The sequence below is a fragment of the Protopterus annectens genome, chromosome 5.part0 (genome assembly GCF_019279795.1).
Source record: "Protopterus annectens isolate FY-2018-M chromosome 5.part0, PAN1.0, whole genome shotgun sequence".
Classification (NCBI taxonomy): domain Eukaryota; kingdom Metazoa; phylum Chordata; order Ceratodontiformes; family Protopteridae; genus Protopterus; species Protopterus annectens.
Window position 1 is genome coordinate 875,884,154 of NC_056735.1, and position 16,828 is coordinate 875,900,981.

A 16,828-nucleotide genomic window follows, 5' to 3' on the forward strand; every position below is an offset into this window, starting at 1 on the left:
TTTTTTTGAACTGTTGCACCTTTCTTGTTCGCGACTCCTTAATTCACCATCTCCACATATGATTTTTCAAGACCATTTCTTCCTCATGTTATATCTTCTCCATTAGGTCTCCCCAGGACGTCTTTACTACTCACTGGTTCACTTTCATTGGCTAAGTCCAGTAATAAATCATCCAACAACACTCCTGACTGGAGGGTTGTAACTACACATTCAGGTACATGGTAGTCAGGGGCTGCGTAGGCGCCTCGCTGAAAACCGGAGAACTGGTGTCAGGCCTGGCTGAGGCCTCGGTAACTAGTCTTGGCTGTCTGTCCTTATCCTTGCATTTTTTAAACATTGCTGATGTCGGTTGCTCCGACGGCATGCTATAGTTAAATTTTCTGCCAAAATAGTGCTGGGCGAAATCTGCCCGACGCTTAATTGTACGTTTGTTGAACCTAGCACAAAACAGACAACCAGAGACGTCGTGGTCTGGGCCTAGGTAAGGAATACAATAAGAATGAAAATCCTTATGAGGTATTTGCTTCCACAAGAAATGCAATTATTAACTTTGTCTGACATCGGTCTGAGGCAAGAAAAGTTTCCCCAATGGGGTACTTAGCTTTAGAGAAGACTTCGAGCTGAAATTCGATTCGAAAATCTCAGGAGCTGGCCGACAGGCACTTGCGAACTGCTTCTGCTTCGGGCACCGCGCAGCAAGAAAGACTGAAGAAAATGGCGTCGGCTGCCTCTTCTATACCCCTGTTGCACTGACGTCAGGGAAGAAGCGACGACAACCGACGCCAGACCAAGGCTTTGGGATTCGGCTGACTGTGGGACTGCCTGACGACAGGATAACCCAAGTGTGATGACTGCAGCAGTATAACACGATGAACATCTATAATTTTCCATTTTCAGTATTACTCCACATTCCGATTCTCCAGTCCACAGTCCTCTTTTATTGTATATTTTTGTAGTGCCCATTACTTCTTTACATATAGTTAAATGTTATTTCAGTTCTTTTGCTTCAACTTCAGTTCTAAACTGGATAATTATTATTTTTATTTTGTCTGTAAAAAGCTTGCACCACATATTCTGACCATGGATAAATATTTTTCTTTTGTTCATTTGCACTCAAAAAATTTTCCATGACCTGCCCATCCAGTCTCAAATATCAAGTCACAAAAAGTCACTTTATTAATTTAAATAAATGTTCTTACCTCTTTTGCTTTGATACCAGAGGTGCTATGACAGAGTGCCAAACCTCATACCTGTCCAAACTCTTTACTGCCCACACGTACTATATACAATTCTTTGTTGATTTCTTCTTAGTTCCTTCTCCAGCAGTTTGTGCATAAGTTTTTGTCTCAAACTGCTTCTGGCACAGTCTCCTCTTTATCCTTCTATTTTTTGCATGATGTCACTTCCTGAAATTGCTACTTCATTTTCTTGCTCACTTTGGTTTACTATTTCTTCCAAACAGTTATCCAGCAACCCCCCCCCCCCCCCCCCAGATTGGAGGGTTATAATTATGCATTTTTCAGAGGCAAGTCTCTCTCCTTCAAACAATTTCCTCTGAAAGTTTTTAGCGACATTCGCCTTTTCCTCCAATGTCACTGTTTTTTTCTGTACCCACATCATCAGAAAAACCTCTGGTAGCGACTCTACCGTTTCAACTACATTTTCAGCAACTTTCACTCCAGTTTTAGCAAAAGTATCAGCCATGTTTTCTCCCTGTTCCTCCTGGCTGCATCCATACCTGGACAGGCAACAGGAAGTCAGGATGTGTAACACACTCTTCCCCAACTACGGAGAGTAGGGAAGTTACCTGATGCCCGGTGCAAATTTCCCTTTTTCAGTATGAATACTTCAGACTTCCCCTAAGAAAGAGGGCACTGAATAGGTAGGTTTATCCCCTTCATCACTCAGTGTCTTTTGTGGAAGCTCCCACAATCATGGGTGGAGAAGCATTTGAGAACACAAATTGTGACATCAAGTCTACTACATAAGCATACTCATCTGCCATAAATACCACATGCCTACTAACCAATACAGCAAATCATTCTGCAAATAAACAGCAACACTGAAAGTATGCCCCCCCCCCCCCACTAGCTAGCAAGTATATCTGCCTTTGCCTTGCAGGGATTATGATAGCTAGTTGGTGGAGTCACAAATACATGGCAAAGAAGGGAGGGTATTCCTAAAACATCAAGGATGATCGTTCTCAAAGATGAAATTGTATGGCAAAAATAAACCTGTTACATCCAACATCAAGGGCCCATTTTGACAGGTAGGTGGGCTGACTCACAAACAGTAAAGTCATCCACATCAAGGCTAGTTAAGAAGGAAGACTACGGAAAAAAGAAATGCAGAGACCTTGACTAAAGGCTGTAGCAATGAAAGAAAGCTGCTTGGAAACATTTTATATAGAGTCAGTATGATGATATTGCTTAGTTAGCTGCATGTGGGCAACTTTTGATGTTGTCAGATACATTTACAGGAGGAAACAAATTCAGCCTGGTCTAGCAGGCTAAAAACCTCAGTAGAACCAGCTAATTCTGGAGAAGACCTCCATCCCTCCAACGAGAAAACTCTCTCAGGAATGAGTATACACTTCCCTGCAGAACTCTTAACACTCGATTCCTAAAAGGAACAAGGAGAAGGAAACATCAAGTTGCAGAAATGCTTTCTTCAAGAAAAGGCAATGGAGGAAGCACAAAGATATTCAAAGGATGGGGAAATATCAAGGTCCGGGTCTTTGAACACCACTTGAAAAACAGATGCTAAAGACAACAGAAGTGAGGGATTATAAAGTGAACAAAAAGGCAGCCCTCTAAGCAGGGCTGCCAGCCTAACAATGTCACCCTCTTACCCTCCCTCACAACTTGGGACAAAGGGCAGAACCTGTCTTCCAACCCCCAATGAGTGTAGTCAAAAAAAGTTTAACAGCACATACCCAGCACCATGAATGTGCAAAACCTGTTTAGTGAGTAGGTACTAAGCACCAATTATTCCCATGGAAAAGTGGTTCCAGAATACTGAACACTCAAGTCAGAATCTCCTTAGCCCTTCCTACTGGAACCCAGGAAAAATCTGACGATACTGCAAACAAGGGTCACAGCCACGAACAAATAGGAACAAAGCTCACGAATCACAGGGAAGGAACAACCATGGCCAGCCCTTGAGGGCCCCAAACCTCCCAAGACAGATGAACACAGTCCCAGCCCCCACCCCAGCCTATGAATTACATTACTGAATAAGCATGAGGTGTGGAAAAGCCAACAGCAAAAGAGCAAAGACCCCTTAATAAGGGTCATAACTCCACATTAGCTACAACTGATTCAAGCCTGAATAAGACAATTCCAGAACGACCTGACCCAAGCAATAAACTGAGACCAGACGCCGCCATACAGTTTCTCTTCCTCAAAAAGCTGGAGAAGCCATCTCCATGGCACATATAGATAAAGTCATGACTAAACAAAGCAAGCGACCCAAGTTAGACTAGCTACCCAGGCACCTTTAGGAGCTGGAAGGGGAGGATATGAGTCATTAGCCACTGCTGGCTCACCCAGCAAGAGGGAGGGTGGTGATCCTGGGGTGTCATTTTAATGACATCTAGGAACATTAGGTGTTGCACTCAGAAAACATGAACCTATGAGCAAAAGATTTCTATTCACACATACACACAGCAGCATGCCACCAGAGGATGTAAACCCTGAAGCTCTGCCACACACAGGTGGAGAGGCTGCTAGGGAAAGGGAGGAACAAATGTGCTAATGAGGGACCAGAGACAAGAACAAACAGGAGGCTGGACTCCTGCCAATGTTGAATGAATGGGCTAAAAGGGTAAATGTACTGGAACCACCAGGCAGGTCTACTGGGGATTACAAAAAGGGAGGATAAAGTGGCTTGGTCAACTGGCCACAGACCATTCACCAGAAGAATTATTGAAATGAAGCACCCTCACTCAAAGCAACACACAAAATATACAGCTTTAACTGCTAATGACCTAGTAAAAAGAAGCTGTGTATAATGTGGTAAATTTTTAATAAAAATATACAGCTAACCTACACAAGTTGTATAGCTATAGTGTCTGATCTTATTTACTTGCCATTGTGACTAAAAACCCAAATACCATACCAGAAGCAAGATCATCTTGCCCAAGGTGTTGACACACCAGTCTACACCCTCATTTTCCTTAAAGAACTTCTATTAAAAGGAGTAGTAGTGACTAGAGTAACTGAAACACTCACCAAAAGGTATCTGCAGCAAGGCTAGGAGCCCTTCTGGGGTGGAGGGGACAATTTTCATCAATGCTCTCTCTCTCTGCCAGATGTTGAAAGAAAGAAGGGGCAAGAGGTTCCTAGACAAAAGACTACATGGTTTACTGGAACCCTAATGAATTCAGATGCCCACCCACCCGACACTGGGGTTTGCACCAGGAGAAAGAGATCATCTTTTTCTATGCTTCCATCTGTCAGCCATGTAGAACATTGAAAGTTTTCTCACATCAGAGCCTGGAATGTCCTGGAGATTGTCATATTTAGATGTAGTTTTGAGTATTTCTACAGTGGTAAAAGGATACTTACTGAGTATAAGGTGTATCCGCATAAGTTACTGGATTTCTGTGACTCTGCGAGGCGTTGATCCTTTGATCAAAAGGTTCCTTTTTGGTTTGTACCGAAGGGAAGAAGCGACAGCAACCGATGCCAGACCAAGACTTTGGAACTCGGGCAGACTGCGGGACCGCCTGACAGCAGGATAACCCAACAGTGATGACTGCAGCAGTGTAACATGAACATCCACCTTTATGTACTGGTATAATGCGACAAGTTTTCCACATTGCTGCAACAGTAAATTCTTATAAGGAATGAGACTGTGTTGCTTCATCCATCTGCTCTTAATTTGAGATATGCATGAACACAGTGTGCTGTTGATGAAATGGGTTTCAGTTCATTGAATGTACTTCTTTGCTGTAGTAACTAGGCCCGATTCAAATGAGAAATCATTAGCCTGATTAATACTGCAGTTGCAGGTGAGAGGTGATACAAATTTACATTCTTCTCAATGATGTGAGAGGCAATAGCTTATAAAAGGGCTCACTGAACCTGCAAATTATGGTGGCATCATTTTCCTTGGGAAGAGGGTTTGAGGTGGCCATGGTACCTAACTTTAGGAGATTGGGACTACTGGAGTATAATGTTGGTGCTACAGTTCTTTTCATGTAAAGGAGCCTTTTTTTTGGGGTCAGATTTCTTAGAGGTTGGCAATTGTCATTTTTTTTTGTCTGAGATATTTAGTCTAAACAATATCCCTAGCTTTCGTTAACTGTTTTGCTTTTCATTAACACAGATGCAGTTATTATGTTGATCCACTTATATCACAGAGTTGCCTGTTGATTTAAAATCTGGAAAAAGGTGGAACTGTAGCATGAAAGATGATCATCTTCTGGAGTGTTTTTCCTTTCCTCACAGCCTTGTTCTCCGCTTAAGGTATCCCATTTGCCAGCTACACAAGGCCACTGTATAGAAAACGATGGCACTTGGGACAGGATGTTCCCCCAACACATCTCATAACCACCTCAAAGGAGACACTGCCATAAAGAACCAAATGAAACCCTAGATTCTGAAGCTTTCTTAGTCTAAGAATGAAACCCCCCCCATATATAAACCAGAAAGGAAGCCTAAAGGCATATGACTCTTGGGATCTGGACTGAGAGAGAGACCATTATCTGCACGGGGCAGGAATTGTACTTCAACAATTACACCAGGGAAAGGCCCAAGACAAGTACTGGTATAATACAGAAATCTCCAAGAGTAAATATCTTACACACATGAATCCATGTTCTATCAGAACTTAACAGGCAACTGATCTCTCACACGTAAGCAGAAGATCCTGGAACATGCTCACCACGCAACTTCAGCTTGTTCCCAGCTAACCAGTCCAGATGATGCGAGGAGAAGGCCCTAGGAGAAGCCTTTACTCCAACATGTCCCACTATGTTCAAATGAGTGAAGGGGACATTCCTTCCTGATCAGGATGAATAAAGAAAGAACCACAATAATTAGGCGAGGGAAAGGTATGAACACCTCAGCATTTACCCCATGGGGGAATAGTGTGAGTGAACCCCTTTCACGCCTCAAAATTCCCTTTGGAAATGAAAGACTAGGGCACAGCCAAACTTCTGTCAGCAGAGGATGATCCCACCTCTGGGAATAGAGAGAGACCATGGACCCATCTTACATTTAGGAGGCAACTGCTTTTATCAATCCTACAAGCAGAATCACCACTGAAAACCTTGCCTGCTCATCAAACATTAACCATTCCACAGACATTGTGGGAAACTGCACTTCAAAAGTTTTCTTGAACTCAAAATTTCTGCCAAAGCGTAAACAAAAAAGGACATGTGAATGCAGAACTTTTTTCTACAACAGCAAGGCTTGTGATCTAAATTGTAAGAATGGCAAAACAGAACTGAAAGGTGATGAGGGAGAACTGCTTAAAATTAATGACATGATGTCATAATGTCTCTCTGTGTGATGTGCCTCTATCCTACAGCAGTGAAAGTTCAAAAAAATTACCGAATTTTGATTGATGGTTCCATGGTTGAGATGATCTGTATGAAAGGGTCCTCAATGTTAAGATGATGCATTTCTGATAAAGTGCATTTATTACACTGCTTCTGCCTGTATAACAACATGCCTAGATCTGCAGAAGTAATAAAATCATTGTAATTTTTCTGAAAGGTATTTACATAGAGAAAAATACATTTTTGAGCAGAACTCAGGTTAACTTTATCTGGAAAGTAGTCTACTCGTGTGTCTACTTTCAGCTAATTTTGACAAAAATTGAAGGATATGATATGACACAGAAGGCAAGGACGGGCTTTGATTCTGGAAAAGGATGGATGTAGTCCCAAACCAAAGCAACAATGGCAAACAAACAGGAAACTGTGCAAATTAAGAGTCGTCCATCGATTAAACCAAAGTTTTCTGTGTAATTGTACTTCTCCAAAAGAACCTAACAAAAGGAAAAAGAAAGGATGTTTTCATGATAAAAGCTTTAAGCTAAAACAAAACCAAATACCAGCAAAGTAACAGTTTTTAAATAAGATCATATACTGCAACTCACCTGACAATACGGAACCACATCATACATGAGCTAATATTAAGAAAATGGTGGCAAACATAAGTAAACCACAACACAAGTACACATAAGTAGGCTGGCCTCATTACTGCTGTCTCCCATCACATGGCAAACTGCTACTTACTGAAAACAACATAGCCTTACTTGTTTTATTTACATTACCCATTTAGTCACTGGAATTATTTTATTCTCTACACTTCAATTTACTATGGCTCACTATACAAAGGCCAAATCGCTATAAAATTTGTTATATCGTGAAGTCAAATACAACAAAACTCAAAGAAAATGATTTTGCAGCAGCACTTCATCCTCATCTCCTTATCTATACCAGTTCTAAGATGCCATAATCTACCCTCCTTCCATCTCTCTTTCTGCATTAATCCTTCTCATCCTTGTCTCCATCTCCGCATTATCTCTTAATGTACATAGCTCAAATGTTTACCCATTTCATATGACACCATCTGTAAACACTGTTTGTTGTTCAATTATGGAAACACATTCTCCAGTTACTCGTTGGATAGCATTATCCATGGCATGTTTACATTTTTGCAACCTCTCTTTCAACCTGAAAACGATCCACGTGGATCAGAGTTCTAGTCCACTTAAATTAAAACAAAAAAATAAAGTAAACTGAATGAGACTGATAATGGAATATTTTAAAAGTACACAAAATATTTTGCAAAGTGCTTTTCAACACTTCACAAAAACAGCCACGCATCTTGATAAAGAAAAAAGTATTAGCAGCTATGTGAAACGTTATATGACAAACAGCTGCAACTAAATGGGACGCAACAGCTCCATGCAACTACTCATTCTTTTGGCAACAAAGGTCTGATCATTTTGCTGCCTCTTCTGCAAAAGAAACAGTAATATGCAAAAGACAGAAAAGCAAACTGACCAATTTACACTAAAGCCAGCTACTAATCACGTAACAGAATGAAGCCTAAAGCCGTAGATATCATGATGGCCATTTGCTGATAAAAAGGAGCAAAAAAGAAATGAGCAAAAATAGGTATACCATTTGAAAGGCCATAGTCTGCAATGATTTCGTTTTCATGTTTAAATGTCTAGAGGCACAAAATGAATAATTAAATGATGCACCCTACATACTGGAAGGGAGAATTGCATTAAGAGGTAGCACCCTAGACCTTGATCCATTTCTCAAAGAAATTTTGATGTGCCAAATAAACTCTGATGTGCCAAACAGTTCAGGACCTGAATTATTGAATTCATAGATTATTCTTAAGCTTATGGCCAGAGAGCCAAGAAGCTTCAGCCAACTTAACAGAGCAGTAACACAAGTATACTCCCAAATCGTGCAGAGTCTGGCATAAACTTATGTTTCTCATCTAATCACCTAGACTGCTGCTTAAGACAGTTAAGGAGTTGTTCTGACTGGTGTCTGTAAAGGAAGTCTATTCCAAAGATGTGGGTGCACTGCCCAAGAACCGATCTTGCCAACAGGCATCAAATCGTAGGCTGAGACCAATGCCTGTATAACAGGTATTTGCAAGAGTATTAATTTTAAGAAGGTGGAGGAGGTTAAAAACAGCAGTATCTTTCAATGCATGATAATCTGAAAAGAAAAAGGTCATCCCTCACCAGATTATATGATACAAAATAGAGACAAAGTGCTTTTTTGAAATCTATCAGGGTAGTTTAACCCATCGCTTCCAGTGGTCTTCTAAAGCTAAGAAACCACTTGCTTCCTGGAAGTTTTTCTCCAAAGTCTTCTAATGAGCCCAGAGCTGTTGGACATGCTACACTAAGAAATCCCAATCCCTCAGTGCCACACACTCCAGGGATCTATATCTGGTCATCACAATGAACAAAACATGCTGGAGGGACAGGCTCCTGACCGAGAGACTCCCCAGACTCTGGAATAGACTGCCCATACATGTCAAGCAGAGCGCCTCTGACCCTCTTCAAAAGGAACCTTGACGATTGGATGGGAGACAGGAAATTCACCCCGGGGATCATGATAGTCGCCCTGCTAGACAGGGGTCCAGGGAAGTAAATAGTGTGGGAAGAAATAGCCAGGGAATTGTTATGGCTAGGCTTGTATAGGTCCCAGGGCCGAAAGCCTAGTACCAACCTATGAAACTATGAAAAACTATAACATCTGCAATATCTGATCAATGATGTGAGTTTATAACAAATGTGAAATATAAATGTTCTCTTTCATAAACAGTAGGCTGCACACTGGTGTTAATATCAGGTCTGCATGTAGATATTGATTTTATATTACAGATTAATAAAACAAAATGGTATTTGATAAAAATAAAAACTACTACTGTTACAGTCAATGAAAAGAATATTTCTGTAACTCCAAACCATATATCAATGACAAAAATTACAGTTGTGCAAGTTGCCCAACAGTGCTCCCATATATGCAAATTTGGTATTACTGGAATGGGAGAAAAAAAATTGTTTTAAAGTATTTTTAAAAAGTACATAAAATTATACATTAGATTCCTTGATGACATACTTTGTGAAAAGGGTCTGAGCAAGAAATCAACAATTTTATAATGTACATAAACAGTTAATCAGACTTTTTAAAATTAATTTATGGTTATAATACAGAAAACAATTACTTGGGTATTACAATTATTAATACTGGTAAAAGCTTTAAGTCTAGAATATATAGGAAGCCTATATTTAGTAATTCTTAAGAGTTTCGTATGCTCCCGCATATGCTATCCTGTTTAGGAATTATTTTGAAATGAACTACGTATGCAACACAGTATTTTACAAGCAGAAAGTTGTGCTGTTTAAGAGCTACATAGATGAACTCGTATTCATTTGTAAGGGTGATATGCATGAATTTCAAGATTTCATACAGGAGTTGCATAACAGGTTTGGACTACAGTTCACATACAATACCAGCAAGAAGATACAATATTTAGATTTGGAATTCTGTGTGGGTAAGGAAGGCAACATCGATTGCCGGCTTACACCAAGGCTACTGTCGTAAACACTTTTCTTAGAGCGAACAGTATGCATGCTCCACATTTGTTATCCTCACTACCATATGGTGAATATTTGAGGATAGCGAATAATACGTCTGATCGAGCCAGGCTGGGTTATGAATTTGGGAAGGTTAGGAACAAGCTATTAAGCAGAGGTTATAACCCTGAAGTATTAAATAGGGCTGAAAACAAGGTGTTAATGAAATTGGGATTGACACACAGTAAGAGATGGAGAGAAGCAACCTATGGAGATGGGGAGAGTAACAAATGGAATAAGGAAGAAGATACAGATATATTATTCTTTGTGAACAAATATTCTCCTTTTTCAGAAATTCTTAAAGGGTTAATCCAGAGATTTTGGCCTATAATAAATAGTCAATGATGAGAGATTGAAGGACATCTTCCTTGACAAGAGTTCATTTTTCCTATAGTACGTTTGAAAACCTCAGGCAATTGTTATCTATAGGTAAATGGGCCAAAGAAAGTACTGTTGCAGTCATCACATTTGGGTTATCTGCCTGCAGGTAGCCCTCAGTCGGCCTGAATACCAGAGTCTTAGGATTTCTGTGTCCGATGCTGTCGCGTCTTCCATGACGTCAGGACATCATGGGTATAAAACATGCAGCAGACGCCATTACATCAGTTTTTCTTGCCCCAGATGTCAGGAGCCCCCTAAATAGGAAGCAATTACATGGTGTGAACACTCCCAGCAGAAAACAAATACCAATGATATAAGGTATGCCAAACAAAACGGACAGGTAGAAGTAAAGAGAAGTCAGGGGGCTGGAGGGAGGGTAACCAGGACTGCAACAGTGAATACACTAACATCTACATTTATGGAAAGTGTGTACACAACTGTACTATGTTCTTTGTGTCTCACTGTTGCAGTCATCACAAGCAGAGGATGGGTGGAGGCAGTCAAGAAGCATTAGGGCTGGCAAGCAAGCCCCATAAGACTGCTGTAGTAAATGCAGCTCTGGATTTAGAAAAGATAGGTAAGTGATAATGCTTGGTGAAGGTTTGTACAGAGCTCCAGGTTGCAGCTTCCAGGATGTCCCTGGCAGGAACTCCCCTGAGAAATGCTGTAGAGGCGGACATAGCCCTAGTTGAATGTGTTCTGATCCCCTGTGGGGCAGGTTTCCCATGTTTGCAGCAGAAATGGATGTAGTGTGCTATCCATGTAGAAATGTTTTGTCCTTTGCCCCTGCAGCAAAACTGACTAGCAGCTGGTCAGATTTTCAGAAAGGTTTAGTCCTGCCCAGATAGAACATCAACTGCCTGTCCACATCCAGGAAGTGCAGGATCCTTTCCCCTACATTCTGAGGATTAGGGAAAAAGGTTGGCAAATTAATGGATTGGTTTAAAGCCACACTAGATACCACCTTTGGCATAAATGACGGGTTAGTCCTGAGAGAACCCTGTCCGCATGGAAGATAATGAAGGGTTCTATGGCCATAAGAGCCTGCAATTCAGACACTCTTCTTGCTGAAGTGATGGCTAGAAATAAAGCTGTTTTCCAGGAGAGGAATTTTAACTCTGCTGAAGCAGCAGGTTCAAAGGGTGGAAGCGTGAGTTTTTCCAATACAAAGTTAAGGTCCCAGGCTGGAGTGGGAGCGCTCCTGGGGGGTATTAACATTTTTTGCTCCTCTCAAGAACTGTTTGACCAGCAGATGAGAGAAGAGGGGTGGCTCAGTATTATAATGAGCCAAGATGGCAGAGGCATGAATCTTAACTGAAGAGAAGGATAGGCCTTTGTGGAACATTTCTGTTAAGTAATCTAGTATACGAGGCAAGCTGGTCATCTTTGTGTCCGTTCCTTGAGACTGGCTCCAAGAACAGTATCTTTTTTCCACTTTTCTGAATAGGATTTTCTAGTAGTGGGCCTTTTTGCCTCCAGGATGGCATCCAGCACCTGTTTACTGAGGGTTCAGGGGATGAAGCAGGCTGCTAGGTTCAGGGTTTGTAACGGAGGATGAAAAATCTGGCGCTCCTGCTGGGACAGCAGGGAGGGGGTCTGAGGCAGGTGCCAAGGTGGCAGTGCTGTCAGACTGCGTTAAGGTGGGTACTAGTGCTGGCGTGGTCAGTCTGGTGCAATCAGGACTGTCCTGTTTGATCTTTAGTGGAACCTTCGAGAGGAGGGGCAGAGGGGGGAAAAGGCATAGATCGAGGGGTTTTCCCATATAAAGGACAGAGCCATCCACTTTCCATGCTTGGCTGTGGGGAGTTCTGGTGCAATATTTGCTCAATTGAAAGTTCTAAGGGGAAGCAAAGAGGTCCACCTCTGGTGCCCCCCACCTATGGATCAGCAGCTTGAATGATTTGGGTTCCAGTTTCCACTTGTGCATGTCCATTAGATTTCTGCTCATCTGTCAGTGAATTTAGTTTGCTTGGCAGGAATTGAGCTTGCATGTGCACTAGGTTGCTCGATGCTGTGTCCCACAGAGCCATGGCTAACCTGCAGAGTGGGTAGGAATGGGTTCCCCCCTGCTTGATTACGTACCACATAACTGTGGTGTTGTCTGTCTTTATCAATAGTTGCCCTGGAAGAACTAGGCGTTTGAAGGCCGTCAGAGTACTTTGCACAGCTAACATTTCTTTCCGATTGATATGCAGGTGCATTTGCTTTGGGCTCCATTTGCCTTGAATACCTTGTCCTGCCATGTGAGCCCCCCATGCGTAGTCTGATGCGTCTGTTTTTAGGGTTTAGGCAGCAGGGGGTAGAGTGAAAGGGAGTCCTTTGTTGTGGGAGCAGGCCTCTGCCTACCAAAGAAACTTTGCCCTTAGGCGAGGAATGATAGGAACCATTGTTTCCAGATCCTGAGAAAGTTGACACCAGAGACTTCAAGTACCATTAATGTTTCCTCATATGCAGTCTTGCATATGTAATTAGTAAAATGCAAGAGGCCATGAACACTATGGCTTGCAGTATTTTTCTTGCAGATAGTTAGGTTTTGGTGGCCAGTAGATCAAAGTAGTTTGTCAAATGCATTTGTTTTTCTGAAGTGAGGAATGCCATCTGGGAAGTTGTGTTCAAGCTTGCTCCCAGGAATACCATCTGTTGGCTGGGTACCTGATAGGATTTCTTTTTGTTGATGGTGTACCCCAATGAAGTTAGAAGTCTCTTTACAAATGTCAGGTGCTGGAGTAGCAATTCCTGACTGTCCGCCCGAATCAGGCAATTGTGCAAGTATGTGTAAATTTGAAATTTTCTCTGCCTGCAATATGCAATGGCTGGAGCTAAGCATTTTGTGAATACCATGGGCGCAGTAGATAAGTCAAAAGGGAAGTGCAGAGAACTGATGATGTACAGTGCCTGCTCTGTAATGTAGGTATTTCCTGCAAGATTCCCATATGGGGATGTGCAGATAAGCTTCCTTTTAAGTCTAGGGTGGCTAGCCAAAAGTCCTTGGCTAGCATAGGAAGCAGCTGTTGGAGAGTAAGCATCTTGAAGCAGCTGGTGGAGAGTAAGCATCTTGAACCTTGGAACCACCAGGAAGGTGTTGAGAATAGAGAGATCCAGGATAGGGGCACCAGAAACGGTCTGGATTAAAAACCTAGTTCCCTATGCTCTGCCAGGACAGGTTGAATAGCCTCGATACTGAGAAGAGAAAATACTTGCTTTTTGGGCCTCCGCCCACTGGTTTGGGGGGAGGTCTGGCCCATCCACTTGGGGTTGGCAGTGAGTGGAAGTAGAATCTGTATCCCTGGGATACAATGTTCAAGACTTATCTGTCCTGGGTGATGTACTCCCAGTTTTTTGCATGTAGGGCAAGTTTTCCTCTTAAGGGCGCAAGCACTACGGCAAGGCTTGGAAGAATTAAGGATAAGTCATTGTGAGATTTTACCATAGGATGTTGGCTTACTATTCCTGTTTTAGAGGTGGGAGCACTCCATTGTTTAGATCTGTGCATACCCTGAGACTGTAATTGTGGTGGTATGCTGCCCCTGGGTTAGGGCAGAGAAGGTCTGGGAGGGACTGGAAAGGACCAGTTTTTGAAGGCCAATGCCTACTGAACCTAGGTGGCTGTACCTGTAGGAAATACTTAACAGTTTGCATAGATTTAGCTTTTTCCTCCACCTTTTTGAGGACTTCTCCAGCGTTATTGCCAAACGGGCTTTCTTGATTTAGTGGTGCATCTAGTAATTTTTCTTTGACAGTCTGGCAAGATATGTTCCTTAAGCCAAGCATGCCTTCTAAGAAAAGACCCAGTGACAGCAGCCCTGCAAGATGATTCCAAGGCATCAAAACCACATTGCAAAGTACGTTTTCCAACTTGGTTAGCAGAATGCATTAACTCTTGTAAATCTTTATGTTCTGCACAATCAGGAATCAACATCATTTTCTGTTTAATTAGCTCCATAATATGTTGCTGATACTTTAACATATGAAACTGGCAATTTAAAGCCCTGATGGCAAGAGTAGCAGAGGTGTATATCTTCTTACCCCATCTGTCGAAAGCCCTAGAGTCCCTGTCAGAAGGGGTAGGGCTTTTGGCTATTGTAGCCTTAATGGCTTTAGGTCCCTGGGAAATGGTCTCTGGATCCGCAGTAGGATTCTTAGAGAGAAACGTGTGGGAGTCAGGTACTCTGTCAGGTTTCCTGGCCGCTGGAGGCAGGGTATCAGGGGTAAGGCTGGATTCCAAGAAGACATCATCTACAATCTCCAGAACAGGGGATACAGCTAGAGGCCTGTGCTAAGGCAAGTCTAAAAATTCTCAGTCTCTCTTTTTGGACTGTGGGTAGTCCTGGCATTCCCAGCGGAAATGGTCTCAAGCTATGCAAGGTTTCACCAAAAGAAAAGTCCTCTGGAGGGGAGGCAGAGGGGATGGAATCCTCTGCATCTGAGTCCTCATAGGTAGATAAGGGAACGTCCTGGTAATCAGAGGGATCAGAGCCCATCATCAGGCTCACGGTCTGCAGAATCAGAAGAAAAATCAATCCTTTGTCTTACAGAGGGGAAAGGCTGGCTTCCCCAAATTAAAGTTATAAGGTCTTCAGCCATTCTAAACATTTGTTTCCGTGGCATGGGAGCTTGAGCATGCGCTTTGGTCGCCAGTTTTCTAGGCGAAGTGCAAACTCTGGGCCTGAGAAACTCGGTAGTTTTAATCAAAAACGAAGATGTCGGTTTAATATGATCAGAAGGTTGGAATACACCCTCAGAAGCCTGTGCCTGCACAGCAACTCCGGACCCATCCAAGGAAGACACATCCGCAGATTCCATAGTCGAAGAAGCAACTCGCGGCATACCGGTCTCTGAAAGGGTCTCAGCAGAGGCCTGTGAATCTGTAGAAGTGGGTATCAGGGGCTGCAAAGGCACCTCACTGAGTACCGACCTATGCAGTCGGTCTCTGTCTTTATCCTTACGTTTTTTTGGAAGATTTGCAGTCGGATGGCTTATTGAAGCCATTTCAGAATACGGAGAAAGAGAGCGAAAGAATTTAGTGACAAAAATAGCCAGATGATGAATAGTTTGGGTGTTGAACAAGGCACCAAACTGACAGCGAGGAACATCATGGTCTGGGCCTAAACAGATGACGCAGTAAGAATGAAAATCTCATATTTGCTTTCCACAGGCAAGACAATTAACTTTTCTGACATCTGTTAGAGCAAGAAAAAAGGATCCCCAATGGGGTACTTATCTTTTAGAAGACTTCGGGTCTGAAACTCTAAAAACAAAAATTTCAGGAGGTGGCCGACCGGCACTTGTGAACTGCTTCTGCTTTGGACACTGCATGGCAAGAAAGACTGATGTAATGGCTTCAGCTGCATGTTTTATACCCATGACGTTCTGACGTCATGGAAGAAGCAACAGCATCCGACGCAGAAAGCCCAAGACTCTGGTATTCAGGCAGACTGAGGGCTACCTTCAGGCAGATAACCCAAATGTGAAGACTGCAACAGTGAAACTCGAAGAACATCAGGGTAGGAAAGGTAGGGAGGGCTGTTTATCTATCTATTAGGATGTGGAGATGTCCCTTAGTAAAATGGTCCATTGGACAGACTAGAAGGGCTGTGAAGAAAAGAGTTATGGAACATATGGGTGACATTAAAAGGCATAGAATGGACAGCCCTGTTGCAGAAAGTACAGTTGTGTACACCTACCATAAATGTAGATGTTAGAGTGTCTTCACTGTTGCAGTCATAACTGTAGGGTGCTCCTGCCGGCAGGCAGCCCGAGGTCGGCCAGAATCCCAAAATCTGGGTCCGGCGTCGGCTGTTCAAGCTAGTACCCTGACGTCAGTACGCTCTGGTACATAGCCCTCAGCCGACGCCATCTTCTCCAGCCTTTCTTGCCCTAGATGTCAGAAGTCCCAATAAATCAAAAATGAATCCAACAAGGAAACAAAAATACACCACAAATAAGAGAAAAAGAGGGGATAGGAGGGGAACACCGACTGCAACAGTGAAGACACTCGAACATCTACATTTATGGTAGGTGTACACAACTGTACTATGTTCTTCGTGTTTCACTGTTGCAGTCATAACTGTAGGGTGGAATCCCAAAGCAGTGAAAAAAAGGGGAGGAGGCTTAGACAGAAGAAGGGGCAGCAAGAAGACCCTGCAAAACAGCAGAGGCAAAGCCTGCCCTGGTCTTAGAATACAGCGGGAGATTGTAGTGCTTGGAAAAAGTATGCACAGAACTCCACGTGGCAGCTTCCAAGATATCCTTGGTAGGAACTCCTCTGAGGAAAGCTGCAGAAGTGGCAGCTGCTCTAGTAGAATGACTTCTCACA

At 42.7% G+C, this 16,828-nt stretch overlaps 1 protein-coding gene across 2 annotated transcripts in view; it reads right to left on the reverse strand.

Annotated features, from left to right (window-relative positions):
* The window catches only part of SPCS2 (signal peptidase complex subunit 2), a 278,999-nt gene that overhangs the window by 126,616 nt on the left and 135,555 nt on the right, over positions 1–16,828 (reverse strand). For both annotated transcript variants that reach the window (XM_044072674.1, XM_044072673.1), the window contains exon 3: positions 6,839–6,999. In XM_044072674.1, coding sequence (XP_043928609.1) covers positions 6,839–6,999 — 161 coding nt within the window. The remainder of the gene's footprint in view (positions 1–6,838; positions 7,000–16,828) is intronic.